The sequence below is a fragment of the Eutrema salsugineum genome, unplaced genomic scaffold (assembly GCF_000478725.1).
Source record: "Eutrema salsugineum unplaced genomic scaffold, Eutsalg1_0 scaffold_2, whole genome shotgun sequence".
NCBI lineage: Eukaryota > Viridiplantae > Streptophyta > Magnoliopsida > Brassicales > Brassicaceae > Eutrema > Eutrema salsugineum.
The window spans coordinates 6,676,479-6,702,870 of NW_006256829.1; the positions used below are offsets into that span (position 1 = coordinate 6,676,479).

Genomic DNA, 26,392 nt, shown 5'->3' on the forward strand with positions numbered 1-26,392 from the left:
AATCTGGCGTCAATATGCTTTCTTATGTCGAAAGAATCATCCAAGGAAGATGCTAAGGCTTGATGATGAATCTCGAAGTATGGAGTCACTAGAGCTTGAGAATAATTTTCTCTCAAGCCATTTCGCTTTGCAAACTAAGTTTGTTCTTTTTTTTCTTTTTTCAATGAGTATCCAAGTTTACTAAACTCTGGTTTGTGGTCTTAACTAATGTGGCTTGAATATTGATCGTCCGTAATAACTTATTGTGAAACCTGTGTAGATATATGGTAAAAGTTAAGTACAATGAAACTGTTTAAAGAGTTGATTTGGAAGCCTTTCGGAGTAGAATCCCCCAGCAGAGGAATCGATAGAAAACGAAGAAGGCAAGCATTATCCCGACATTGATCCACCTCGTGTCCTTGTCAAGCCCTCTCTTCTTCAACACATCTTCTCCGGTCATCAAACACCCCAAGTCCCCTCCCGAGAAGCACACCTCTCGCACGCTCCAGTACTCATTCACCAGCATCGACTCAAGCGGGTAACGGTAAAGCGAGACGTAGTACATGAACAACCACGGTTTGGGGATCTTGTCCTTTGGAATAAAGTAGCCGGAGAAGAGGAAGAAGGCTCCCAGGACGGTGCAGATGAGTGAGTTTCCGGAGATGAAGTCAGGTGAGACGGCGCTGAGGAAGAGCACGAGAGAACTGGCCATGAGGATGATTAGCCAGACGCATAGGACGAAGAAGGAGAATGCTTGAATCGACGGGTTTAGGCCTACGATCCAGTAGACTGGGATGGAGAAGAGGAGCGATACGACGAAGAGGAACGGCACGAAGGCGATTGTGTTGGCGATCATGTAAGATGAGATTCTGTAGGATCCTCGAGACGATTCTTTCATCAGGACGCGTCGTTCACGGAGGTAAATGGGAAGTGCTTCGACTGTGGAAGAGAGGAGGAAGCTTAAGCTGAAGGCGAATAGTCCAAGCCTCTCTGCTACGCTTTCTTCGTCTCGCTCGAGTCTTGTGTAGACGCTTCCTAGACCTAATCCGGCCACCACCGCTTGCATCGTTCGAGCTAGGAATAGCTGTTTTGTTCTGTAGATGATCTTGCAGAACCTCGAGCAGAGAAATGATATCTCGGCGATGTCGAGGAGACGAAACTCTTGCTTTGTACTGATCATCATCCCATCGTATTCGTTGCTGTTTTCACGCCAGATCGATGATGATGATGATGATTCCACGGCTCGCGACGAGTCTTTGTGGTTCGAGTTTCGCAATGACTCGACAATCTCCATGGCGAATTCTATCGGGTTAAGCTGTTCCGGAATCTGGAATCCTAGCTTCGCAATCGAGTCCTCGAGATGTTCGAGGTTCCCGATGTGGATTACCGATCCGCGGGAGAGAATGAGGTAATCGGAGATGTAATCAAGGATTCGATAGCTTGGTTGATGGATGGAGAAGACGACGGTTCTCTGCTTTGATTTCGCCATTGAAGACAAAAGCTCGACGACCTGAAGCGAGTTTCGGCTATCTAAACCAGAGGTCGGTTCGTCAAGCAGCAGAATCGGTGGGTCACGGATCATCTCAACGGCTATCGAGACTCTCTTCCTCTCTCCTCCCGAGACGCCACGATCCTCTTCGTCTCCTTCTCCGACGAAGCTGTCCTGGACGAGAACAAGACCGAGATCTCTTAACAAGCTCTCCACTCTATCTTCTCTTTCTTTCGCCGTCGATTCTCTTAAACTGAATTTGGCGCTATACATCAACGTCTCTTTCACAGTGAGCAGAGGAAGTAGATCATCGTCTTGTGGAACAAACCCGCACAGCTTGCGTAGCTGATTGTAGTCGCTGATTCTACCATCGTTTATCGAAATTGCTGAAGAAGGATCTAGTGCCTTGTTGCTCACTCTTCCTGAAATGATCTTCAGAAGTGTGGACTTGCCTGTTCCGCTCGGTCCAACCACGGCCAGGATTTTGGAGGATTCGGCTGCAAAGGACACAGAGTTGAGTATGTTGACATGGTGGATGGTGTAGGAGAGGTTAGTCACGGTTAAAGAGTAGCGGTTAGGGGTTGGGAGTGGTGAAGAAGAAAAGGAAGAGGAAGCTGAGGAGAATTCATCGGGAGAGTTGGATGCTGAGAAAAGTATGATCGAGTCTTCTTCGCGGTGGTTTGTAGCCATTGGAGAAGGGTGGAAGCAGGAAGCCATGTGTATGAGTATTTGTTCAATCTTCATGTACAAAAAATGTCATGCTTTTTAATGGTTCAAAACTTTTTTTCAGGATTGGTCGACCAACAAAAGAAACAAGTTTTTATGGTAGGCAGAGGTTGGTGTAACTAGTCAGTCTTCTCAATTCTTCAAAAGCTATGTAAGCTTATTCTATTTGGTTGGTCATTAATTGTTTGATTTTGGTGAGTTGCTCGTATCTACGATACTAAAATAAATCTCTTCAACAAATCAAATATACTTTGAATAGCATATATGTAAAGTTGTAAACCGTATTAGTAGTGGTTGACCCAAAAAAAGGTTGCTAGTATATCAATTATCAAACAAAATGTGACGTGTTAAGTTAAATGTACTTCCAAGTTCCAATGGTATAATCGATCATAATCATGATAGAAATATGTTGTTTTCTCTTATAACTACACTCCATTGATTTACAATTTGCTCCAAATCATCAGTGAAGTTTTAAATTCAACATCAAATAATAGCATTTATAGAGACAGAACGAAAGTGTTTGCTTATAGAATTTACAAAAGAATTTACAGAAGAAAACACCCACACTATTAATGAACCAAGATGGTGAAAACACTTCTAATCTCTCTCTCTCTCTCTATTGTTTTGTTATAACCCCCAATAAACCTATGAAAGCCCGTGTTAACAAACCAAAAAAATGAGTGGCAAACTCTGGGTTTACTGTGTGTTATTTGGGGGGTGGGGCAAAGAATTTAATGAGCCAAGTCTTCACTTCCTACACCCACACTGGATTTGTCAACCGCTAAGCGTACATTGTATTGTTCGTAAACTCGTCCTCTGTTCTCTGCCCACCACTCTTCTGCTTGTTTCTCGCTAAACCGTTTTCGGCTGCCATCAAAATCATCCTCGGGTTATGTTTAATTCATCACCAACAAAAAAAAAAAAAAAAAAAAAAATCCAAACATTCCAACTAAGCCTCAACAATGAAAAGAAGATGTGTACCTGAAACGGACGCGTTTGAGATCCCTTGTACCTCCCGCTAAGGCCGTGAGAGTGATGTAGACACCAGGCTCATCTTGTTCGACCCATTCATTTTCGTTACGGGGTTCACTTTCTTTTGCTCGAGTGCTGATTCTATTTATCGATTCAGCAGCATGATTCGCTTGCTGTCGGTAACTTGCACCTTCGAAAACAGGTGTGCTGGCCCCGTTAGACAACATTGGGACAGTATTTGGGCCATCAGGATCAGTTTCTCGACTGGTTGGACGGTTTAACGTGTTAGAAGAAGGAGCCACCGAATCAAGACTGGAACCAAATGAATTAAGAGAAGGAGACTTGATAGTCCGAGCTGATCCAACAGGTAATCTTTCAGCCATGTCTTTCAACTGCATGGTTTTCATTGAAACAATCAGTAAGTTGCATACAGCATTTTCATTTACATAAACAGCATTGAGGAAATTTTTTGGAATTTTACTTGAGCGGTAAGTGATTTAATCACTTCTTTCGCTGCCTTGCATCTCGCTGTTTCTTCGCTAGCAATTGCTAGTGCCTCCTTTAGCTGTTTGGTTGTTCTTTCCAGTTCAACTTCTTGAAGCTGTGCCTTCCGTGTAAGATTTTCAACCTGTGAAATCGTTTACTAGTCAGTTAGAAAAGAAGTCAAATTGCAACGAATGAGACGATAAATAGTTTTCAACAACGAAACAAAACTGGTGGGAAATCTTTCTTATACAATTCCAGGCACACAAGTGATGCAGTAAATAAAAAGATATTTGTTTGGTCCATCTACAAAAGATCTATTCTTTAATGAGTGAAATCCAAAACGTAACCGGTTATGAACCAGAAACAGAACTAGACAATCGAAAACAAAATAGCTTGATCTCACCAACTATATATTTTTTCCTATGTGTAACACAGGTTGACAAAAAACAAGTGTAACACAGGAAAGCGAGAAGAATTATAGAAAGCAGCTTACTTGAGATCTTAGCATAACCACCTCCTGGCTTAGGTTATCATCGGTTCTCTTGGTATCATCCACAACAATTTTCGGTGTAGTTAGTCCGGAAAGAGTGGGAGTTGGCGTTGTTGAGCGCGGTGGGCTAGGACGCCTTGATATTGGTGAAGTTGCCCGAGACGCAATTCGGGAACCAGGAACAGACGCTGAGAAGAACTTCTTTGATGATCCAAAAGTGGGATTAAAAGACTTGGTTATGTTTAGTGAACCCCGGTGAGAGCCTCCACTTGGTATTGGTGAGACACGACTACTATTAAATTCGTATTTCTTATTCTTCTTGGATCGACTGTCCATTTGCCTCATGGGCTCCAATAATGAGAATCTAGCTAGCTGTCCGTTGGATCTAGAGTCCAGCTTTTCGTCTCTGTCAATTGCATCTGATCCCTGGTTGACACTTTCTCTTCGACTCAAAGAAGAATGAGATGATGGATCAGTTTCCATGGCCTTCTTCAATTTGTTAAAACACTTGTCACACACTCGATATGGTTTGTTCGGGTTTGGTGCCATACAAGCCTTCAGGGACTTTTTATTACTGCAAGAATGGCAAAACACAAGTCCACAGTTATAGCAGTTGTGCCGTTTTCTCTTGAAATTGAAAGGCTGACGGCAACCTGAACACATGGACTGATCCATCCCTGATGCCCACTTGTGAAGGCAGACAGCTGCGGTAAAGTTAGAGCCACAGGCAATACTTTTCACCTGTTTATCCTTGAGCGACTCAACCAATGTCGGGGAATTTCTATCATCTGCATCGCCATGGCCTAGCCTACCATTTGATCCCTTTCCCCAAGTGTAAACCTCAGTCTTTGAAGTTAAAACCGCAACATGATAAGCACCGCAAGCAATCTCTTCGACAAAACTCTTGTAAAGTTTACCTTCAACACGGGCTGGAACCTTTCCATCTGCATGTGGGTTTCCAAGCTGACCATAAACAGGACTACCCATAGTATAGACATGACCCGATGTTGTAAGTGCAACTGTTAGGCTATGTCCACACGCAACTTGACAAAAATTAGGTTCTACAAGAGCTGCAACACAGGTAGGCACAAGTTTTGGTTCTTTATCACCGTGACCAAGACGACTCTTGTCACCGTCACCCCATGTAAAGAGCTTTCCTGAGGAGCAGTTACTAGAGCTCGTGCTTCCAACCATGACTTCTACAACTGCGGCTGTGTGCCATACACCGCAGGCTGCCCGGACAGTGCGAAGACCTTTCAAGGAGTCTACCTCTCTGGGTACGAAAACACTTTTCCTATCTCCATGGCCCAAAACACCAAAGGTTCCATCACCAAAAGTAAACAACTGCCCAGCAGAAGTCACAACAGCTGTGTGATAAGGTCCACAAGCGATGGATGATACGTGTATCCCTTCCATCAGAAAATTCACTCTTTTTGGGACCCAATGACTGACTTCGTTTCCATGTCCCAGAATACCAAAATCTCCTTTACCCCAGGTATACAAATCCCCCGAAAGAGAGACTGCACAACTATGGTACTCTCCACATGCTACAAGCTCAATATTTGTGCTATTGAGTGCATCAATAAGCTTTGGATTTTGGACATTAGAATCTACACCATGGCCAAGCCTACCCTCGGATTCCTCTCCCCAAGAAAAGCTTTCTCCTTGTTTTGTCACAAGGACAGCATGCTGTCCACCACAAGCAATATTCTGGACATCAAGTACAATAGTAGATTCCAAAGCTTTTGGCAACAAGGAATCCATTTTGACCTCAATCGAACTTCCAACTCTATGGTTTCCACCACCCAAAACACCTTCGCCTATTCCTTCTCCCCAAATGAAAACGTCTCCCAACGCATCTCCATCATCATGACCAGAACCATGGCTTGAAGAACTAATAGCACTTGACAGACTAACTCTAAAAGCATCCATACCCATACCTTTCATGTGACCATGTATGGCATCAGAGCCTCCAGATGACAAAGAATGAACTGAAATAGTTGCCGGATCTGAGGAAAAAAATCCTTTTGGAGGAAGTGCATACAATGACATGTCTGAAAATGCCTTGTCAATGCCATTCTCAGGCGGGCTCTCATATGGACTGTGAAGACGGTGGTGATTAGAGCCATCCTGAAAGGTAACAGTAACTTACCTTAGTTAAGATGCACAAAATGAAAAGGAATATTCCATTCTTGTACCTTCTGGAAACTTTCATTGCTGCTAAATGGAGAATGTAAAGGGGAGCTTCTCCGGGTATATGTCCTTGGACTATTAGCTTCGGATGGCGTCCCATCACTTCTAGATTCGGCCCTCCATCTCCGTTGATGACAACGAGAGATTAAAGCTTTTAAACCACTAAACCACACTTCAGCCTCATCTTTATCCTTGCATATCTATGAAATAAGATTATAACACATAATTAATGAACTTTCAATATTAACAAACATTTTAACCATGGAATAATGGTTTCATAGAGAAACCTAGAAGAAACTCACCAAATCCAATGACCTCTCATTGTATATTAGCGAAAAGGATTGATATTCCTTTTCGGGACGTGGATATCTCTGAAAAATGGGCTGCAAGAGAAACACCATTGCAAGACTTATCGGAATATCCCACTAGACATGCAAGGTCAAAATATGCAATCTTACGACTAAGGAAAATGGCTCATGCAAAGATGCATGAAAGATGCGAAGTCAAATCAAGACCGATCTGCCTCCTAAAGTGAAATGAAAAAAAAAATGATGAATCCAATCAAGCATAGCGTAAGCACCAAATCTTTATTTGAGTTTCTGATGAAAAAACGACTATAAGAAGAGTCTTGTGCGTAACATGCAGCACTTGGGACAATCATAAACAACAATTTTTATCCCATTAGGAGGACAATCGGCCCCACAAAAATGGCGGTAGAACTCAGACACAAAGAAGGCAAAGATCCAACCAAATAAACAAAAAGAAAAGTGGATAGTTCTAATCTCACGAACTTATTCTGAACATTATACTACCAACTCAAGGGAGAATTATATGACATTGTCTACGGATTCTCAAAACTTACAGTGCGCTGCCCAGATATTATCCTAGAAACATGGCTCAGCTTCAAATGTTTCTCCTCCTTCCCAGAGAACCATATCAAAACAGATTCATCCTGAAAGTTACAGGACAGACTATATACTTAGAAACGGAACAAGTAGACCCTGCACAAATCAAGCAACAAAGAGGAAATATAACAAAAAAAAATGACTCTATAGGCTCATTAAGAAACTCAAGATATTCTTACGTAGACTTTAAAGGAAGCGCAATCAACACGACTTACATTCGAAAGGCGAAATGGACAGAACTTAGGCTTTCCCCTTCTTCCATACTTAAGCAAATAAGCTCCTTTTTTAAGGGAAGTGATAGCCTGCGCCAAATTGATAAAAGAACGTTCCGTTTATAAAGTAGGTTAAATATACTGGCAACGGGTGATGATTTCAGCTTAGAAACAATTACATAATAAAACATAGTGAATAACGAAGAGAAGAAGCAGTGGACACACTTAAATATCAATCCTCCAACAAGAACAAGGGCTACGATTATAGTCTTAGATGGAGATGATGAATACTATATTCTGAGAAATTGCACCTGATACAACTCTCAGTAGACTGCTAAGAGAATCATGAAATAAAAATCTGGAACTGCATTTTTTTCATCATATAGCTCTGACTCTAGCTTGGAGACTCCAAAAGTGGAATTAGACTTCAGTATTTAGCTAAAGGTCATCACCAGCCTAGACTTTGAAATCTAATTTCCAAAATGATAATCTCCACTTAAATGCAACTCTACCTTAGGATTCGCCAGGCAGAATTATTTCTACTTCCACAATAGACCTAACAATTCAGGAGCTACTAAACCTAATGTTAGCACGGGAATCATAAACAAGACCTAGATTGACTATATAGCAACAACGCTAATGGAAAAAAAGAAAAGAAAAAACGACCTGCTCAATATCCCTCGTAACTGGACCGGCTCTACTAAGATCCGACGCCATTCGTCCGTTCCTCGACATAAACAAAATTTCCAACGAAGTTCCTTAGAAGCAAACCCCTTGAACCGAAACCTCCAAGAAATTCACACTAGTCAAGCTGAAATGTGAAAAATCAGAAGACGTCGTGCAATCACGAAATCCTCTCCACATCGCAATGAATCGTCGATCTTGAAATTAATTCCAAGCAAAGGAGCTTCTTCTTCAGCTCGAATAGATTCAAAAAAAAAATCGATCCGAACAGTAGATGAACAAAACAGCCGCCGTTCAAATCGAAATATATAAGCAAATGTGTGTTCTCTGGATGCTGATTAAGCTCGTGAGGGAGGAATCAGAGAATTTGAAGGCAGAGAATCTAGAGGCATGGCATGATCTACTACGCAGAGTTTATAGCGAGCGAGAGAGAAAGAAAGAGAGAGAGAGAGAGACCAAAAGGCAGATTCTGACTAGAGAAAGAAAACTTTATTTTTCTGCTTTTTTTATTTTCTTCCTTGAAATACTGAAATTTAGATATAACTCCGTCAGTAATCTCGAGAGAGATCCTGCTTTACTATCGCTAATTACGGGATATACCACTGTCCACTGCCAACAAGTTACCTCCATTTTTCACTTTAACATTTGTGTGTTTTGCGTAATTACTTGTACTAAGTATGTGAAATGCTTTTGCGAATTTTTGTTTTTCGGCAAGCATTTGCGAATATATTACTTTCATGTATACATATATTAACTAGGAAAAAACCCGCATATATGCGCAGATCTTGTTTTAATACATTTTTAGAATTTGTATTGAATTTTATTTTTACCATCAATGTTTTTTCGTTTAAAATATTTATATTTTCCGATTTCTTCTAGATGATAAATTATTTGTAATCTCTTCTACACCGGTTGTACCAAATAATCCAATTTTTCTCCTATTATAATGAAGGACTAAAGATCTACTGTCTTAATTTATATATAAAAACGTAATAGTTCATAGAAAAATTTACCATTTTGAATTTTTTTGGTTATATATATTTTATTGATTACATATTTTTAAAAATTACTAAAAACTTTGTATGACATTTTTATGTATCCATTTTTTTACCATTATTTTTTAATAATTTTTTTATCTTTTTAATCATTTATTGAATATTATGTGTTATAATTTTATTAGTTAGAGTTTTATATAAGATTATTTAAAAAAATTTAACTTATCAGTCTGATAATTTTTTTCACTTTCATAAAAATTTAATTATACTTTTAGTTTGAAAATGTAGTTTAAATCACTTGGAAAGAAGAAATGGAATGATGTATTTCAAAAAGTTTTATATTATATAATATTTATAAGTTTTGATATATTTAAAATAAATTTTAATTTATTTATTTAAATATATTTGTTATACATATTAATATTTATTAATGTTCTTTAATGCTTTTTCTTTAAATGTGATTAATTATTTATTTCATTAAGATTTTAAATAGACATGTGGCGTTCTCTCAGTGCTGATGTGGCAAGCAGCTGGAGAAAGTTGGCCAAGTTTTATATATAAGATGTTTTTTTTCGTTTTCTATTGGTCATATAAATCTAATAGAGGGTAAGTTATTGACCTCAAGCAAATGTTTAACTAGTTGATGACAAATATTATTGGTGGAACTTTAGAATAAAAACACAAAAAGGAAAGAAAAAAAATTACAAAAAGTATGTCAAAACAATGACTCACTAGAAGATTTGAAGATGTCAAGAATGAATACTTGACATTAAAAAAAAAACTGAATGCATCTCTTTTTTTTTCTGCAATTGATTTGTAACATCTCCTTACATGGATGCATTATACTACGTCGTTTGAGTTTGCAAATTTTTGGTATAGCCTATAGGTGTTAAACCTTCTGGATGACGAAGAAGTTTGGTATAGTTTTGTCTCTCGTGTGCTTTGTTATTTTGCTTGGAGGCATCGGAATCATTCTCGTCGCATCTCCTTTACTCGCTTCGGTTCTCTGTCCCACCATTCTCTCTTTCTCTGTCTGTATATCTAATCCGATCGAGTAACCTTCGTCACATTAGAGGCTCCTCTGTCCCACCATGAGCTCCGTTACCGAGATCCTTCTTCTTCACCAATAGATTCACGTAGAAGATCTTTCTTCTTTACTACCCAATCGTCCGTTTTTGAAGACACTGGAAATTCAATTTTCTCTATTTACTTTTCGCCGGCATGAGCTCCGTTACCGAGATCGTGTATGAGCAGCAAGTGGTCGACGGTATTGAGGATATGGCTCTTCAAGATCAGGTTTTTATTACCCCTAATCTAATCTATTTGCGCGTTTCCAGATGAAATATGGGTGTTGGAGCTAATTCCATCCTTATTCACCGCTTGAATTTTCGATGATGCTTCTGCTTCTCTGTGGAATTGTATTTAGTGTTTGCTCTGGAAATTTACGGTTTTGTAAATTGTGGTTTTGTGCCTTAAATGTGATTACTTTCGGATTGGACTATTTGGGCTCTTCAGGTTAACGGCTTTAGTTCTTTAATTTTTTTTTCAATGTGAAGTGGACGATGCTGAATTTGCTACTTTTCTTTTCACAGATTTTACCGAACTTGGGTTTCTTTTTCTTACATCTAAACATAGTTCTTTAAGATGGTGTCTTGGGTTCTCTATATATGGAGGTAACTCAAAGTTTGATCTGACTCTTGTTCAGGACAAAAAGAAGATCCAGGAAGAGATGCATGAGCCCAGTTTCGGGAATCATGGTGGCTGCTGTGCAATATGCTTGAATGAAATTCCTCTTCAAGAAACTGCTATGGTGAAAGGCTGTGAACATACTTACTGGTATTCTTCTACATCTGTTGGTTTCATGTATGGTCTGTGTTGCATGAACATGTCGATTTCTTCAGATCAATTTTGTTTTCTTCTTGTAATTGTGCAACTTGGATTTAGGTTTAACCCGTAAAGACTTGATCTTTTTTTTATGTTTTGTGTTTTGATTCTATGCCTATGTCAAAACCGACTTTTTCCTTTGGTTTTTAAGAGGAGTATCCCCATTTCTATCGATACAGTGTGACATGCATACTTCGTTGGGCGAGTTACAAAGAGAGTCCTACATGCCCGCAATGTAAGCATCCATTTGATTTTCTCAGTGTCCACCGTGCTCTTGATGGCAGGTGAGTTTTCTTTCATATTGCGTAATGTTAGTCCATTTGCTTGATCAAACTCTTTTCTCATTCCTCTGACACATTGGGAATTACCATAGAGTTTGGAATTGTCTGTGCCTTGCACTAAATCCTCTGTTGTATTTCTATGCAGCATTGAAGATTTTTTGTTTGAGGAGAGTGTGTGCCTTCTCCTGAGAGCCTCATGGTTTATACCACTGGATGTGGTGGAACATGCATCATACAGCTATGGTTACCACGATGATTTTGACATTCCTTGTGAATACGAGGATGAAGATGATGACCTTGACGAGTTTTATCTGCATGGGTCAAGTCTTCGCTTAGGAAATCGGAGATGGGGTGACAATGGTTTTGTGAGATCCGGGCGTCAAGAAGCCAGGCCAGTCCAGAAATACAATGGTTCTGGTTCTAGCTCCAGTACCAGTTCTGGGTCATCCTCATGTGAGCCTAAAGAAAAGCAGGTGAAGACTACAAACACAACAGGAAGGCGTGCAAAGAGGGCAATGAAGCGGGAAGCTGCTAACAAAGCAGCGGAAGTAGCTTCAGCAGCAAAGCACGAAGCCCATTTGGTTAGGTTGGGAAGGAAGTGAGGTGTGTGTGTGGATGGATGCGCTTCTCTGTAAGTAAATCGCGCTCTAAAACAAAAATCCCACCCTCTTCCATTACTTAGTACCATCTGTACAGACAACTAGTTTTCAATGTTGTTGTGTTGAATCCACGTCACACCACTGTATAAGGTGTGAGGTTGGAAATGGTAGAAGAAACAGAAAAAAGTTGTGACCTTTGTTGTCTCATACAATTCTTCAACAACCATTGTAATAATTTTATTTACCGTTGATTAAATCTTGAAGTTTTTTAATCAGTATGCCTTTTGATTATGTTGGTGTGAATACGTGAAAAAAAATCTTGGTCATGTTTGTGGTGAGGAGGCTGGATTGTCGGTGGATTTTGTGTAAAGAGGCAGTGTCAAAAGCAAAGAGGAGTTTATGTTAAACTCAAATTGAATTTGATAACCAGCTCTCCATTTCCCACATGTGTGGTCCAATCCAACCAACCATTTGAAGACTGACCACGCAAATGGCAAATAGTAGCATTGGTCTTTAAAAATGGGAAAGAAATCAACCAGAATTAATATATACCCAAAAAGGGAATCTCGTACTATATTATATGCATTGGTCCGTCTACTTTGACAAACAAAAAGGTAGACAAAAAAAAGAGACAAGACACACAAATCGAGAGAAATGGCAAACAGTGGTGAAGGTAAAGTGGTGTGTGTAACAGGAGCATCGGGTTACATCGCGTCGTGGCTCGTTAAGCTTCTCCTTAGCCGTGGCTACACCGTTAAGGCATCCGTCCGAGACCCCAGTTCCGTACCCAATCTCTTGCTCTAGGGTTCAAAAACTATTTCATCAGTTTTATTAAGTCTATGTGACTGGAATTTAGGATTTTGGGGTTATACTAGTTAGCTGTGAGCTTGGATCCTGATATTGTAATAGTCTAACTCTTTTTCTCTCTCTTGTTCAGTGTTTTTGTCAATCAAAGCTACATCTTAGATTTTTGGATACCGAATTTATCTTAAAAATGATCCCTTGATTTCCTTGTCTCTGCTTGTTTCAAATCAAAGTTTTGGCTTTTATTGAAATTTGGTCGTTGATTCTTTCATGATTTACCTTAGGTGATCCGAAAAAGACACAACACTTAGTTTCGCTGGAAGGTGCAAAGGAAAGACTTCAATTGTTCAAAGCAGACCTTTTGGAAGAAGGATCATTCGACTCGGCTATTGATGGATGTGAAGGAGTTTTCCACACTGCCTCCCCATTTTATCATGACGTCAAAGATCCTCAGGTTTTAAATTTATCCCCTCCAAATTTTATTTCATTTTGTAAAATTTGTGATGATATTAACTTCTTATAACCATTTTCAGGCTGAACTTATTGATCCTGCCGTCAAGGGAACACTTAACGTTTTGAATTCGTGCACCAAAGCATCTTCGGTGAAAAGGGTTGTTGTTACCTCCTCCATGGCAGCCGTTGGTTACAATGGTAAACCACGCACACCTGAAGTAACCGTCGATGAAACTTGGTTCTCCGATCCTGAGCTTTGCAAGGCCTCAAAGGTGTGTTTCAGATTCGAAAAATGCAGACTTTCTTTTGTTGTCATCTACTACTATTCACTAGTCGCTTCATTGTGCTATAAATGTTGGCCCTTCAAACCAAAAAATGTAAACTTAACATCTAACTAGTCGCAAGCTTAATTCTGCTTTTTTATTGGATTCAGATGTGGTATGTTCTATCCAAGACCTTAGCGGAAGATGCTGCTTGGAAATTTGCCAAAGAGAAAGGCTTGGCAATTGTTACTATTAACCCGGCAATGGTGATCGGTCCTCTCCTACAGCCAACTCTGAACACCAGTGCTGCTGCGATACTAAACTTCATAAATGGTAAGAACAAAAAACATCCACTTCTTACCTGATTCTCAAGACTGTTTTGGTCAAATGTTAGAGAACCTATTTCGACTTCCTTTTCTTTGTGCAGGTGCAAAGACATTCGCCAACGCGAGTTTCGGATGGGTTAACGTGAAGGATGTAGCCAATGCGCATATCCAAGCATTTGAGGTCTCTTCAGCTAACGGACGTTATTGTTTGGTCGAGAGAGTGGCTCACCACTCTGAGGTCGTTAATATTCTGCGTGAGCTTTACCCAAATCTCCAACTCCCTGAAAGGTAAACATCTCTTAATATATTTCACTGGTCCGTGTCTTGTCCGGTTTCAAAAGCTTTTGTCTCATATGCGCAGGTGTGTGGATGAGAATCCGTATGTGCCGACGTATGAAGTTTCAAAGGAGAAAACAAGGAGCCTTGGCATAGACTACATACCCTTGAAGGTTAGCATCAAGGAGACCGTCGAGTCTTTGAAGGAGAAAGGTTTCATTCACTTCTGAGAAACCATTCGAGCCAATGGATTCAAACAAGATTAGCTATAATATTTGGAACTTGTCATCGTTCTTTCAGGGAGAGATTAGTCTGTTCTCGTATCTTCTTGTTTGTTCCACCACATAAGATATTTACTTTCACTCTTCTTCTTTTTCCTAATGCTGTTTTGGCAAACTAAGCAAATAATAATGTAATCACTCTTTGAGAATTACCAAGTAGTTATTCGACAATTTTCCATTTAATTTTGAATTGTTTTGCATGCAAGTCATCCTTTCTTTGGCAAAACCATTGTTCCATACTACAATCAGCGACCGAATAACAAAAAGAAAAATGTCGACGTTATAAATGGTCAAAGCAACCATTATTGTTATCTCGTGAGCTTTATTTTAGTTTGTGAGGAGATTCTATCCAATTGGCTTCATCATCGGGAAAGATATGAACAAAACTAAGGATTCTTACACGCTATATTGCTAACAAATAAAAGTATCGAGACAACATTAAAAATGAATTGTCAGAAAATATTAAGCACATCTTCATATCGTACATGGCTGGCTATTCAAGTGACTAAAACATTTGAAAACCTTGATCTACAAATTATTGTGGAAAAAAAAAAGGATGACAATTCTCAAAGAATACTGCTTTTTGCTTTTCTTTTTACTTCTTTACGAGATACAGAAATTGAACCTTTACTGTTTTTGAAAGACCATGCTTTCTCAGGTCTCGCCTTCTAATTGCAACGAACCTTCTCTCATTAACTTGAGGCTTAAACTGTTGAATCTTTCCCGGGAATATTGCCTCGACGCTTTCCTCCAGTCTGTCCCAGCTTTCATCATCGCTACGAACTCTTCATAGCTTATTCGTCCATCCTAATCACCAAGAATCAAAAAAACGATCAAGAGAAGACTTGTAGACTGCTATCTACCTCCAAACTACTATCTTTGCCATCAAAGAAACATTCAAGACTTGGAACTAAGGATGCACAAATCTTAAATGTTTCAATTTCTTAGTGTCTCATATCTTGGGGTTACCTTGTCGGTGTCAACATCTTGCATGATGGCTGCAATTACTTCCTCACTGCTGGTATCATCCTCATCATTTAAAGCCTGCCGCAGCTCCTCAATCTCTATGTAATTGCTCTGGTTCTGGTCAAAGAAACTAAAAGCCTTATGCAAGTGTTCGTCATTCGCCATCTTCTTAAGATGTACAGAGACAGCCACAAATTCGCCATAATTTAAAGTCCCGTCACCATCTACATCAGCCTGCACAACAAACAAAGAAAACAAAAATCTTTCAAATATCTGTTGCTTGGTGGAGGCAATGAAATTTAACAGGAACACAGATGTCAAAGGTTTTGAAATTTTTTTCTTACAGCTTCCATCAAAATCTGTAGATCAGCATCAGGTATCTGCTGCTGTCCAAGTTTATGAAGTCCATGTTTAAGCTCCTCGAGGTTTATCTTCCCCGTCTTGTTAATGTCCATCATCTCAAACGCTTCCTTTATGCCAGCTACTTCCTCCACTGATAAGTGTTCAGCTATCACCTGAAGGAGTAAGAATAAGTATCAAATTGTCTACTAAACAAACAGAAATAAGGTCACCAAGCAGCAGCAATGCTGAACGGAATCACTACCCGCAGAGCTCGTTTCTTGAGCTTGTTCATAACAGAAAACTGTTTAAGCCTTGCTTTCACAGTCTCGCCGAGTGATACATTTGGAGCCTTCTTTGCATTTTGTATCCAAGAATGTTCTGCAAATAGAAGTCTCAGTATATTTGTCCCATAAGTAATATATTTGGAAAATAGATCCCAATAGAAAACTTACCGAGTACTTCTGCAGCAGAAAGCCGTTTTTTGGGGTCAGGTTCGAGCATCTTTCTCACAAGGTCTTTAGCAGTGTCGGAAACTCTTGGCCATGGATCCCTCTTGAAGTCGATAACTGACCTAATGATCGCCTGGGCTACCCCTTGCTCCGTCTCTTTACAAACAAGAAACAATATCAAGAGTAGAAACTCAAACAAAAGAAGAAGATAAACAAATAAAACTTCGAAAGAGATCACTAGTGAATCCGTAAACAATGTAATTTGATAACGTCAGGATCCTAAATCATTCACAGAAGAAACTAGTGGTTCTGCACTAAATCTTTCTAATCATCCATGGAGACTAAAACCCATCAGCTGCATATCCATACGAAAATTATACTGTGAAAAACAAAAAAAAAGAGATCAAGACAATAAAATAGATAATAACAAACCAGCCCAAAATGGCGGGACACCACAGAGCAGGATATAAAGGATAACTCCAGCACTCCAGATATCAACCTCAGGTCCATAATGTCGCCTAAGTACCTCTGGTGCCATGTAATAAGGACTTCCAACAATCTCGTTGAATCCCTCACCTGTTACAAATTCGAAAAATTAAGTAGAGTAAACAAAACGAAACTATCTAACGAAATCTGAGATATATAATGGATATTATATAATCTATACCAGGCTTAAAGAAGACTGATAACCCAAAATCTATGGCTTTAAGGGGTGATGTCTCTTTTTTATTAGCAAAGAGAAAGTTCTCCGGCTTTAGATCCCGATGCATCACTCCATTCTTATGGCATATCTGCAAATACCAAAAGGTGTTCAAATCATAAAGGTAGAAGTTAGAGTCATTACAAGCATTAAACAGTAAGGGCAAGCCACTGCGTAAAGACAAACAAGGAACCATGCGATAGAATTAGAGGCAAAATGGAACAGCTAGAAAATTCACAAAATTTGAGGGAAAATTGAAAGAAAATAAAAAACTACGGACCTGAACAACTTCAAGAATAGTCTTCATTACTGCAGCAGCAGCTCTTTCAGTGTAATGACCTCTTGCAACAATCCGATCAAACAGCTCACCTCCTTCACACAACTCCATCACGATATGCACTGCATCATCGTCCTCAAAGGCATCCTTGAGCGACACTATATTCGGGTGCTTAGGCATATGCTTCATTATCTCAACTTCCCTCCTAACATCCTCTATATCCACAGCTGTTCTAAGCTTCTTCTTAGATATAGACTTGCAGGCATACTTCTCGCCCGTTTTGATATCTGTGCACAAGTATGTAATACCAAACTCTCCACGACCAACCTCACGCCCCAGATCATACATAAGAGATATATCATGTCCTGTTGGATCTTTCAAAACAGAGAGCTTGAATCCAGCTCCAGATCTATTTGTGGTAGTGTACGCCTCGCTGTAAAACGGGTTGCTTTTGTTCTTTGGTTTCCCATTTTTACTCCCCGTATCCGAACCGGGGCTCGCACAACAGTTTCCCATATATAATCAAATCAGATAAGAGTCCTGAGATATTATCAACAAACAAAAAAGCGAACATATCAAGCGCGGGTTTCATTTTCCCAATCAAGAAAGCTTAAAACTTTCATCAATAATCTCTTTAACAAAAAAAATTTCCAAATTTAGGAACGAAGAGTCTCACTAATCCCAAAGGCATATAGCAAAAGAATCAAATTTGATGAAGGGAAGCTGGAAACAGACAAAACAAATGATCGAGAAGAAAAATGCGGCATCTACCAAACGAAATTAAGAGCCCTAGAATTTGAAGAGCTGATAAGTAAACCCTAGCAAAGGAAATCAGGTGAAAATCAAAAGAAAAAAAAACGATGCTTTAATAGAAAGGGAAACACAGACCTGAGACCTTCACCGGAGAGAGATAGAGAGAGATGCTGAAATGGGGTGGTGAATCGGCGGAAACAAGAGGGAAATAAAGTGACAGAGAGAAAGAAGAAGAAGAAGGAGAAGAGTCAAAGTCTCCCTCTTCTTTCTCGCTCTTCTTTCTAAGTGAACAAAGGGGCTATCTTTTTTTCTATCGTGGAATCAGCGGATAACCCATTGCAAAAGACAGTCTCACACGGTCGGTCACAAGACTCACCAATCTCTCTATTATTTGTTTCTAGAGAGAGCCTCAAAACTTTCTCAAAATAACAAATCACAAAAATTTACAATCATTCTTTCTACTGTTTGTCCAAATAATTACAACAATTATTTCCTTGAAAGAACTATTCATAAATTAATCATAAAAGCTTTTGAGATATTTATAGATGTTTTCGTATATATTAGCGCATCTGAACAGGTTTGATCGCTTGATTTCGTTCGCGTTAGTCAAGTTCACACGGACAATTACAATTAGTGTTTCAAAATCAAATCACAAGAATTGTTTAGAACATATAAAAATAAACAATTTAAGCTCCTTCCACACTAATTACTTAATTCCCACCTCCTCCATCGAAAATGGCATCTGGGTTTTGCTCACTGCGTCCCACTCTCACTTCCTTATTCTCCTTCTCGCTTGCACCCACTCTACGGTGGCGTTCGAGCTCGCTGCGTATCTCCCGCGCTTTATCTGCTGCGACTGTTCCGATAAGCTCCTCCTCCTTCACGTGGGACGACGTCGTCGAAATCGGTCGCGCGGAGTATGCGCCTTGTAACTCCGACGATCTCACCGGATTTCTCGAGAAAGTCGACCGCTGCAATCGCGGATCCGTAAGTGTACTCAGTCGAATGATTGATTCTTATGGAGAGTGAAATTGACGAAGGAGATAGCTGAAACGGAATTAAAAATGTTAGCTTTTCCTCGTTTCCTTTTGAAAAAGTCTCTTTTTTGTTTTCTCATTTTGCCAGGAAAAGTTAGCTGAGTTCATTCCATTTGTTATAGAGGAACAAATCGTTGGTTATATTCATAAGGGGTAAAGCTATTTTCTCTGCTGCTTCTGTGATTTCTAAACCAATAAAAGTTTGTACATTTGGAGTTTTTCTTTTATGCATTCTCAAACTAGTTTTGGCAGAAATTCTTGAATTTTAATGCTTTGTCTCTGTATACATGGAAACAGATTTACGGAGTACTTGAGGGACTTTCATGATATCTTTACGTTTTCACAAAATGCTTCTTCCCCAGACTGTGTTGATGGCCATGTAACGCTTAATCTGATGCTTGAAAAGCCTGAAGATAGAACCAGAGCAGTAGCAGATGTGATCAAAATCTTGGGTGACAAAGGAATCATTCCAGGAATACGAAATGAGGTATGTAGGTCGATGTTTTGATTTGATCTCCTAATTAACTTTCTCCAATGATGGTTGATTTATGTTCTGTGATCGTAGGTTTCTTCATTTTGTTGATCTTTCTTTGGTCTTTTTTACCAGCTGTATCCTGTGAAACCGTCGTTCAATGCCCCCGTCTATTTTTCGCTAGAGCGTGCTGCTGCTCCTTATTTCGGATTGAAGGTAAAACCATACTGCGCTGAATTGTGTCAGCTTGTAGCCCTGAACACCACCCTTTAGATGCGTATTTTGTTATTTTTCTTGATTTTGCGCTGTGTGCCTGACGCAGAGTGATGCTATGAGCTCTGCTTTATACATGTTTTAATCAAAATGTTCTCATGGCTCTCTTGTTATCTTAACTAGGGTTATGGTGTTCACATGAATGGGTATGTAGAAAGGGATGGACAAAAGTTTCTATGGATAGGTAAGAGAAGTCTCTCAAAATCCACTTATCCAGGAATGCTTGATCATCTGGTTGCTGGAGGATTGGTAAGATTTCTCTCAAGTCTTATACTTGTCCACGGTTATCTGCTGATGATTCATCATGATGTAGAAAGTATATACTAGTGATTATAATTCTCACTTGAGGGAATCGAAATGCACGTTTCCTTTCATCATCCGCTGGGAACAAACCATAGCCTCACGGGATTAGCTGTGGTGAGAATCTTGTAAAGGAATGCGAAGAGGAAGCTGGAATTTCCAAAGTCATTGCTCATAGGTAAGACATTTGCCTCCTCAGTCTTTACCAAAGCAGTATGTCTAGCTCTCTTGATGTTTTAAACCGGTTGCATTTTATGTTTTGTTGAAGGGCGATACCGGTCGGTGCTGTTTCGTACATGGATATCGATCACTACTGTTTCAAACGTGATGTGCTGTTTTGTTATGATTTGGAACTCCCTGAAGATTTTGTTCCCAAAAATCAAGGTTAGGCGATCACTAATCTTGAATTGCTTCTCAGAGAGATATGCTCTTTCATAGCATTGTTGTGCAAATTACATTGCAGATGGAGAAGTTGAGAGCTTCAAGTTGATTCGAGTTGCCCAAGTTGCTAATGTGATTCGAAAGACTAGTTTTTTCAAGGCGAATTGTTCCCTCGTCATTATTGACTTCTTGTTTCGGCACGGGTACTAACTCCTATCTCCCTAAATTTCCACATTCAAAGAAACATGCTTGCCTTGGATTTATGATGCTATATCAATATAGGAGGATTTGGATCAGGGATATGTATAAAGAAGTTAAATAAAAACGGCTTTCATGTTCCGGACTATGCACAGTAATCTCAGCTTATGAGCAGACCAATGAGCAGTCGAGATTACATGCTTCGATACTTGGATTTCTGAAAAATATTATGTTCCATTTTGTCTATGCAGGTTCATCAGACCAGAATCATCTGGTTACTTGGATCTATACCGAAGTCTGAGGAATGGAGATTGCTCATAAAGGATGCTACTGTCTTTTTCCTATCTGATGTTTGTAACTTGTAAGTAAAAGCTCAATCTAGTCTCTAGAGATTAAAATATCAGATATTCTGGCTATGTCATAGGTTCATGCGTGTATAATACTACATTCTTCATTTTGTCTCAGATTCTATCGAGAGGGTTCAGGTTTCTTCATGAACATACACCAACCAAGGAAGTCCAAATGAGCAAAACCAGCAGAGATTAGCTAGATGGCTGAAATTACTTACACCAAACAGAATATCCATTTTATAACGATATCTTTTACTTCTGTATCGTCTTCGTGACCTAACAGCCTTTTTCAGAAGGATGCAAAGTTAATATTAATAATAAGCAAAAAACAAAACAAAAAACGATCACCTCCCGCATAAAACGGAACACCATTGCTTGAGATCCCTCCCCCAAGTTTAGAAACAACCTAAATCTGCTCCTAATAGAATCGTGAAACCAACCATTTTTACTATAAAGCAAAAATTGGGGTTTTGCGAGAGAGATCGTCCTCCTCCTCATCATGAACGCCTTCATCAATGTTTAAGAAAACCTCTTTCTTTTAAACCAAGCAATTTCTATTTATGGAAAAGAGGAGGGAGGCATGTCTCTCTAATTAATCTCATCTTGTTTTTTTTTTTTTTTTTTTTTTGATCCAAATCATGAGCTACCATGACTTTCGAATTCTCAGATATGTTGAGCTTCCATCGGTTAATGCGCGTTTGTAGAATGGGGAAAATTAACCGATGCAAGCTCAACATCTCGTTTGTTTTTTGTTTTTTTTTTTCACTCTTAATGCATGCTTGATCCTTAAGCAAACTAAAAGTATATCTAACGAGGTTTAATAAATGGGTATGTATACAGAATACTGGATGGACTCCAGTACCACAGTTCGGAGGGTGGGACCAAAAAGGACCAGACGCAACAAACTACTCGGTTGTGTTCTCAAAAGCTCGAGCTAACAGGAAGCTGAGCAAAGATAATGAGAGACATTCTAGCGTGGGAAGCGAACAAGAACTCATGGCAAGTGCTCGTCGCCACCACCACCAACTTCACCATCGCCACGAAACCCAAGACGATGACCCTGTCATGGTATGACCATCTCTCTCTCTCTCTCTCTCTCTCTCTCTCTCTCTCTCTCTCTCTCTCTCTCTCTCTCTCTCTCTCTCTCTCTCTCTCTCCCTCTCTCTCCCTCTCTCTCTCTCTCTCTCCCTCTCTTTTTGCTCAGTACTCTTCTATGCATTCTTCGGTTAATTCATATACATAGTAATCACCTTGTGATGATCCTTTTCCCCTTAGTCAACGCACATGGATCATCACTAGGTGGTATACAACAATATTAATTCACCAATTGATTGATGATTTCTCTTTGCGTCCTTGGTTTTATTTTTGTGTTTCTGTGTCTATACAAGAATTTACCATTTCCAGTTCTTTCTCAACTCATAGACATAATTGAACCATGATCAGTGTTCAACTTATGTGTTGAATTGCATATCCTTGGGGAGGCTACTCATAATATTTCTCTACAACATATATAGTTACAAAAAAAATTTACATTAATCATTATATGCTTTAGGTCTCCTCTATCAATACAAATAAGTGGGGCAACATTTTGAAATTCAGTGTTAGTATTGGGTTGCGGTTTGTTTCCATGGCTTTGGAAGGATGCTCTTTGTTCGAACTATCGAAGTCATATGACTCATATCTTTCTATTTTCCCATTTTCTACTTTCATGTTTATTTTGTTTGGAAAGCTTTAAGTATTAAGTTTTTTCATAACTTTTCAACTAGCAGCCATTTATAACATTAATTTTCTAGCTAAATCTAAATAAAATAACTTTAAAGTTAAAAATTGTATTAAACTATCTAAAAGTCTAAAACATATCATTTCTTTTGGATGATCGTATTTCTTTATTGTGTTATACAATTATAAATTATAAATTTATATTTTCTAGTTATACTTTTCTTATATTCTTAAAAGATTATATATACTAACTCGCAAAAACTCAAAAAAAAAAAAAAAAAGTAGAGCCACATTTTCAAAATTTATTTAAATTTTTTTTGGAACATAGTTTCTAGAATTTCATTCGCATAACAAGTTAACATGTCAATCTTTCAAGTCACTAAATCTTCGTTTTCTATTCATTCTTTTCTTTTTGCATGTTTTCTTTTTCTCTAATGGGAGTTTTTTTTTTTATGGGAGATATACACAAGTTGGTTTTGCTTGGAGCCTCCAACTTTAGAGGGGCAACTACTATTTTCTAGATGAAAGCTCCATTTCTAGTTTGGTTCTTCATTTGTATAGTAACCGAAAGCATAAATTGCTTAATGATCTCATCCATTCTCACCTGATCCATCGTAGATCGATAAGTATATACATAACATAAGAAATGTACAATTAGGTATAGCATGTTGTCTCTATCATAATATTAGAACACCTCTAATCTCGCTTATATTGCTAATTTAATTACTATGCAGAAAAAGAAGAGGATCTTGACCTACATTAATTGTTGTATCAGGCCAAATTAGGACCTTGTTCCACAAAGTCGCAATCTTTTTTTCTCGTCAGTGATGTAGCAAAAAAAAAATATGTATCGGTGTGTAAAGACATTAGTGTAACGTTTCTGTAATCTATGTTCATCATCTGTTGAGATATCCTGGTTGGTGTATGCATTTTGAGTTCTGCCTACACGATATGAGAGCAAATTAAGATGAATCAAATTTCTGTCAAATCAGAAATATTGTAACTTACGAGCCATGTTTATATGTCAAATTTGCAAGTAGAATATATAATATATATATCATTCAAGTCACACTAGACTTTCTCGTCGATCTTGATTGTTGTGGCATGCATCCTAAAACCAAAAATATGGACAGGTTTTTAACTCGTTCAGAATCAAAAGAAGTAAAGAACCTGAATTATATAGTTAACCAAATGTAAACCACAGACACACAAAAAAAAAACAAGTATCGTAATTCGTAATGCAGCCATTTATATACCTAATTGAACAATAGATTTGAGTGTATATGTAACGATCCAAAATCAGAAAAACTTAATAAAACGATGTCAAATGTGGTTAAATCAGTTTATTCGTAGAGAACTGTCGTGGACTGGCCCGTTAAGTCGACTCAGTGAAAGATTTTATACAATCTGTTTAAATAAAGCTAGGAGCCGAGATCCAAATAAGGAAATGAACAAATGTTCGATAGATTGAGAGGCGCGTGAATCCCACGCGCAACCCTTTAAATAACAAAGACGATTTTCTGAAGCATCGGATTCGGGGCGGAAGAGAAAGAAGAAGAAATCTTGATTTCTTTTAAACCCCCATTGTCGACGAAACAGCTATCTATCCTTCTCGTTTTCCTCCAAACAAATTCACGCGGGAAATCGAAGTCCAAGAGGTATGAGTTTTCCAGTTTAGGGTTTTCTATATCTGGGCGCTACGGAAGTTGCGATGAGATCTGACTTGTGAAACGTGTATGCCATTGATCAATCTTTACTTCGGTTTTGTTTTGTTTTGTTTTGTTTTTTTTTTGTCTCTCGCACTCGTTAAATCTTGAATTGTGATTTCTTGTTGAGCTTTGGCTTGTCCAATCCTCATCAAATCCTCCGATGAAACTATCCCGTTGAGTATATGTAGTTAAGATAGCTTGATTGCTATAAATAATTGGTTCTTCTACACTGTTTCTAGGGGTTTAATCTACGTGAGATATTTCTATCACTTTTTAGCTCGGAATGTGAGGATTTCAGGAATTATAGGAGATAAAAAAAGACCTTAGTGCAAATTATACCAATCCAGATATTTTTTAGTTCTTGCCGTCATGTTTCAGTTGCTTAGATTCAAACATTCTCAGACACTTGCGTATATTAGCATATGCTCAGACCTTTAAATTCTATGCAATTTGCTGGTCCAGGCAGTGTCTAATCTAAATATGAAGATGTTTTCTCACTTTTCTGTGTTTTGATTGTTCCTCTACATCCGATTGTATCTTGAGCATTTGCTTCTTCTTTTTTGGCTACAAAATGCAGTTGATCATGGTATATTAGTTTTGCAATAAAGATATGGAATCAGAGAGCGTCAAGTTTGGAGGTAAATTTGGTTCAAGCTTGGTTATTCTCAAGTTTTTTTTTTTGTCTTTTTCATGTTTTGTTGAGATAACCAGTCTGTTATCGATGTCTTCGTTTAGCATATTTTCAAGTTTAGTTTGTTTTATTGGCCAATGAGCTACTGGTTTTTTAACTGCAGGTCCAAGAGAATTGGGTGGTGCACGAGATCTTATAACTCAATACAAGTTGCTGCCACACCATGAATTCTTTTGCAAGAGATCACTTCCGGAGTCACTTTCAGATGCTCATTACCTTCACAATGTGGTGGGAGACACTGAGATTAGAAAGGGAGATGGAATGCAATTAAATCAGCTTATTCCGAATGCATCACATTATCGAGATACAAATGCTCGCATCCAACCTTTTGTTCTAGATGAACTTAAGGAGGCTTTCGAGCTTAATGATACAGCTCCTGTTGAGTTGCCTCCAGTGAGATTCTGCTCTCTCTCTCTCTCTCTCTCTCTCTCTCTCTCTCTCTCTCTATCTGGATTTGACTTTTTCTATCTTTCACATAAGTGTAGACATCTAATTCTGTTGATACTGAAATTAATTAGAAAATGGGACTCTGTGAGGCTTGTCTAATCTCATGTAACGTATCTTCTACTAACCATGATAACTTGAATTACATCTAAATATCTTGTGATGATAGTTGAGTTAGGATGAGAATCTGACACCTCCTGTTTCTTTTTACAGGCAGAGAAGGGAGCTCTTACCATTGCGTCAAAATCAAAAAGTGAGTCAAAAGATAGGGACAGAAAGCATCGAAAACACAAGGACAGGAACAAGGAGAAAGATAGGGAACATAAGAAGCACAAGCACAAGCATAAAGATAGGAGCAAAGATAAGGATAAAGATAAAGATCGCGACAAAAAGAAGGAAAAGAGTGGACACCACGATAAGGTAAGAAGACTGTCTGCTCCATTAATTTGAGCTGGTATATGTTCTTAGTGATTGATTGTGTCTATTGTTGGTTTCAGCTCATGAATTTTAGCAGATCTAGGCTGTCTATCTTTGATATACTGTATTCATAAATTCTATAGGATTTACATGGTGCGCTATCACTTAACTTTCAGAAAAGGAGACACAATGGGAATGAAGATCTTGATGACGTTCAAAGGCACAAAAAGAGTAAGGTAATGTAGTAAATGGCGATGTATGCTTCTCCTTCTTGTTAGTGAAGCTGAATTTGGAAATGTCTGTTGTTAAAGAGGAGTAGTTACGTTAAAAATATATATTTATATATATATATATATATATTTCGCCATCCTTATAATCAAATTTTTACAGCATAAGAGCTCAAAGGTTGATGAGATAGGCGCGGTAAAGGTCGGAGGCTGACGCAGTGGACACACTTATTTTTATATTGCACACCCAAGGAGGGAGAGGTTTAGAAGCAGCAGGCCATGCATAGTTGTAAAGAAAAGAAACATTGGCTTATTGGCCTAATTTCTAATAAAATTTTGAAGAGTCCATTTGATTAATTACTAATTTTTAACATAGTAGAAAACTTGAG

At 38.6% G+C, this 26,392-nt stretch overlaps 8 protein-coding genes across 10 annotated transcripts; 5 read left to right on the forward strand and 3 right to left on the reverse strand.

Annotated features, from left to right (window-relative positions):
* Nucleotides 1-77: 77 nt before the first annotated feature.
* LOC18019442 (ABC transporter G family member 23) lies at nucleotides 78-2,298 on the reverse strand. Its single transcript, XM_006400438.2, has one exon. The coding sequence runs from the start codon at nucleotides 2,210-2,212 to the stop codon at nucleotides 293-295; it is 1,920 nt and encodes a 639-aa protein (XP_006400501.2). The 5' UTR covers nucleotides 2,213-2,298; the 3' UTR covers nucleotides 78-292.
* A 328-nt stretch (nucleotides 2,299-2,626) lies between these two features.
* LOC18019443 (PH, RCC1 and FYVE domains-containing protein 1) lies at nucleotides 2,627-8,592 on the reverse strand. The gene is made up of 9 exons (XM_006400439.2): nucleotides 8,119-8,592; nucleotides 7,456-7,542; nucleotides 7,198-7,287; nucleotides 6,638-6,718; nucleotides 6,341-6,535; nucleotides 4,146-6,272; nucleotides 3,648-3,794; nucleotides 3,176-3,558; nucleotides 2,627-3,061 (listed from the first exon to the last, which is right to left on the reverse strand). The coding sequence occupies exons 1-9, from the start codon at nucleotides 8,185-8,187 to the stop codon at nucleotides 2,926-2,928; spliced, it is 3,315 nt and encodes a 1,104-aa protein (XP_006400502.1). The 5' UTR covers nucleotides 8,188-8,592; the 3' UTR covers nucleotides 2,627-2,925.
* A 1,524-nt stretch (nucleotides 8,593-10,116) lies between these two features.
* Nucleotides 10,117-12,151, forward strand: LOC18019444. The gene is made up of 4 exons (XM_006400440.2): nucleotides 10,117-10,427; nucleotides 10,837-10,967; nucleotides 11,195-11,299; nucleotides 11,442-12,151. Exons 1-4 carry the CDS (start codon nucleotides 10,353-10,355, stop codon nucleotides 11,896-11,898), a joined length of 768 nt encoding a protein of 255 aa, XP_006400503.1. The 5' UTR covers nucleotides 10,117-10,352; the 3' UTR covers nucleotides 11,899-12,151.
* A 312-nt stretch (nucleotides 12,152-12,463) lies between these two features.
* On the forward strand, nucleotides 12,464-14,481 carry LOC18019445 (cinnamoyl-CoA reductase 1). The gene is made up of 6 exons (XM_006400441.2): nucleotides 12,464-12,673; nucleotides 12,984-13,153; nucleotides 13,233-13,424; nucleotides 13,586-13,748; nucleotides 13,843-14,029; nucleotides 14,103-14,481. Exons 1-6 carry the CDS (start codon nucleotides 12,550-12,552, stop codon nucleotides 14,245-14,247), a joined length of 981 nt encoding a protein of 326 aa, XP_006400504.1. The 5' UTR covers nucleotides 12,464-12,549; the 3' UTR covers nucleotides 14,248-14,481.
* Nucleotides 14,482-14,685: 204 nt separating this feature from the next.
* On the reverse strand, nucleotides 14,686-18,155 carry LOC18019446 (calcium-dependent protein kinase 8). The gene is made up of 9 exons (XM_006400442.2): nucleotides 17,921-18,155; nucleotides 17,036-17,572; nucleotides 16,723-16,846; nucleotides 16,488-16,631; nucleotides 16,059-16,211; nucleotides 15,869-15,984; nucleotides 15,609-15,779; nucleotides 15,268-15,498; nucleotides 14,686-15,105 (listed from the first exon to the last, which is right to left on the reverse strand). Exons 2-9 carry the CDS (start codon nucleotides 17,546-17,548, stop codon nucleotides 14,953-14,955), a joined length of 1,605 nt encoding a protein of 534 aa, XP_006400505.1. The 5' UTR covers nucleotides 17,549-17,572; nucleotides 17,921-18,155; the 3' UTR covers nucleotides 14,686-14,952.
* A 330-nt stretch (nucleotides 18,156-18,485) lies between these two features.
* On the forward strand, nucleotides 18,486-21,137 carry LOC18019447 (nudix hydrolase 20, chloroplastic). Its single transcript, XM_006400443.2, has 10 exons — nucleotides 18,486-18,772; nucleotides 18,911-18,975; nucleotides 19,120-19,309; nucleotides 19,430-19,510; nucleotides 19,691-19,816; nucleotides 19,966-20,045; nucleotides 20,136-20,251; nucleotides 20,331-20,451; nucleotides 20,698-20,807; nucleotides 20,912-21,137. The coding sequence occupies exons 1-9, from the start codon at nucleotides 18,521-18,523 to the stop codon at nucleotides 20,765-20,767; spliced, it is 1,101 nt and encodes a 366-aa protein (XP_006400506.1). The 5' UTR covers nucleotides 18,486-18,520; the 3' UTR covers nucleotides 20,768-20,807; nucleotides 20,912-21,137.
* Nucleotides 21,138-21,280: 143 nt separating this feature from the next.
* On the forward strand, nucleotides 21,281-23,348 carry LOC18019448. The gene is made up of 3 exons (XM_006400444.2): nucleotides 21,281-21,374; nucleotides 21,637-21,864; nucleotides 23,250-23,348. Exons 1-3 carry the CDS (start codon nucleotides 21,357-21,359, stop codon nucleotides 23,298-23,300), a joined length of 297 nt encoding a protein of 98 aa, XP_006400507.1. The 5' UTR covers nucleotides 21,281-21,356; the 3' UTR covers nucleotides 23,301-23,348.
* A 608-nt stretch (nucleotides 23,349-23,956) lies between these two features.
* On the forward strand, nucleotides 23,957-26,345 carry LOC112086761 (probable mediator of RNA polymerase II transcription subunit 19b). Of its 3 annotated transcripts, none has more exons than XM_024156453.1 (6): nucleotides 23,957-24,173; nucleotides 24,802-24,862; nucleotides 25,019-25,308; nucleotides 25,573-25,779; nucleotides 25,920-26,012; nucleotides 26,167-26,345. In XM_024156453.1, exons 2-6 carry the CDS (start codon nucleotides 24,835-24,837, stop codon nucleotides 26,215-26,217), a joined length of 669 nt encoding a protein of 222 aa, XP_024012221.1. In that variant the 5' UTR covers nucleotides 23,957-24,173; nucleotides 24,802-24,834; the 3' UTR covers nucleotides 26,218-26,345. The 3 variants fall into 3 exon arrangements, with proteins under 3 accessions (XP_024012221.1, XP_024012223.1, XP_024012222.1); XM_024156455.1 differs by having other exon boundaries at nucleotides 25,953-26,012; XM_024156454.1 differs by having other exon boundaries at nucleotides 23,963-24,249.
* Nucleotides 26,346-26,392: the final 47 nt, after the last annotated feature.

Bases quoted from the DNA above. Each gene is read 5' to 3' on its own strand.
- LOC18019448 (XM_006400444.2), top strand. The intron at 21,865-23,249 runs GTATGACCATCT...ATTACTATGCAG, and splicing joins AAGACGATGACCCTGTCATG to AAAAAGAAGAGGATCTTGAC.
- LOC18019444 (XM_006400440.2), top strand. From the start codon at position 10,353: ATGAGCTCCGTTACCGAGATCGTGTATGAGCAGCAAGTGGTCGACGGT. The intron at 10,428-10,836 runs GTTTTTATTACC...ACTCTTGTTCAG, and splicing joins ATATGGCTCTTCAAGATCAG to GACAAAAAGAAGATCCAGGA. The intron at 10,968-11,194 runs GTATTCTTCTAC...CTATCGATACAG, and splicing joins GGCTGTGAACATACTTACTG to TGTGACATGCATACTTCGTT.
- LOC18019442 (XM_006400438.2), bottom strand. From the start codon at position 2,212: ATGAAGATTGAACAAATACTCATACACATGGCTTCCTGCTTCCACCCT.
- LOC18019443 (XM_006400439.2), bottom strand. From the start codon at position 8,187: ATGTCGAGGAACGGACGAATGGCGTCGGATCTTAGTAGAGCCGGTCCA. The intron at 7,288-7,455 runs GTAAGTCGTGTT...TGTAACTTTCAG, and splicing joins GTCCATTTCGCCTTTCGAAT to GATGAATCTGTTTTGATATG. The intron at 3,062-3,175 runs GTACACATCTTC...TTTTGATGGCAG, and splicing joins CTCAAACGCGTCCGTTTCAG to CCGAAAACGGTTTAGCGAGA.
- LOC18019446 (XM_006400442.2), bottom strand. From the start codon at position 17,548: ATGGGAAACTGTTGTGCGAGCCCCGGTTCGGATACGGGGAGTAAAAAT. The intron at 15,985-16,058 runs GTAAGTTTTCTA...TTCTATTTGCAG, and splicing joins TTCTGCTGCAGAAGTACTCG to AACATTCTTGGATACAAAAT. The intron at 15,106-15,267 runs GTAACCCCAAGA...CTTGGTGATTAG, and splicing joins AAGATGTTGACACCGACAAG to GATGGACGAATAAGCTATGA.
- LOC112086761 (XM_024156453.1), top strand. From the start codon at position 24,835: ATGGAATCAGAGAGCGTCAAGTTTGGAG. The intron at 25,780-25,919 runs GTAAGAAGACTG...TAAATTCTATAG, and splicing joins AGAGTGGACACCACGATAAG to GATTTACATGGTGCGCTATC. The intron at 26,013-26,166 runs GTAATGTAGTAA...AAATTTTTACAG, and splicing joins AAAGGCACAAAAAGAGTAAG to CATAAGAGCTCAAAGGTTGA.
- LOC18019447 (XM_006400443.2), top strand. From the start codon at position 18,521: ATGGCATCTGGGTTTTGCTCACTGCGTCCCACTCTCACTTCCTTATTC. The intron at 19,511-19,690 runs GTAAAACCATAC...TATCTTAACTAG, and splicing joins CTCCTTATTTCGGATTGAAG to GGTTATGGTGTTCACATGAA. The intron at 19,817-19,965 runs GTAAGATTTCTC...AACAAACCATAG, and splicing joins ATCTGGTTGCTGGAGGATTG to CCTCACGGGATTAGCTGTGG.
- LOC18019445 (XM_006400441.2), top strand. From the start codon at position 12,550: ATGGCAAACAGTGGTGAAGGTAAAGTGGTGTGTGTAACAGGAGCATCG. The intron at 13,154-13,232 runs GTTTTAAATTTA...AACCATTTTCAG, and splicing joins ATGACGTCAAAGATCCTCAG to GCTGAACTTATTGATCCTGC. The intron at 14,030-14,102 runs GTAAACATCTCT...TCATATGCGCAG, and splicing joins AATCTCCAACTCCCTGAAAG to GTGTGTGGATGAGAATCCGT.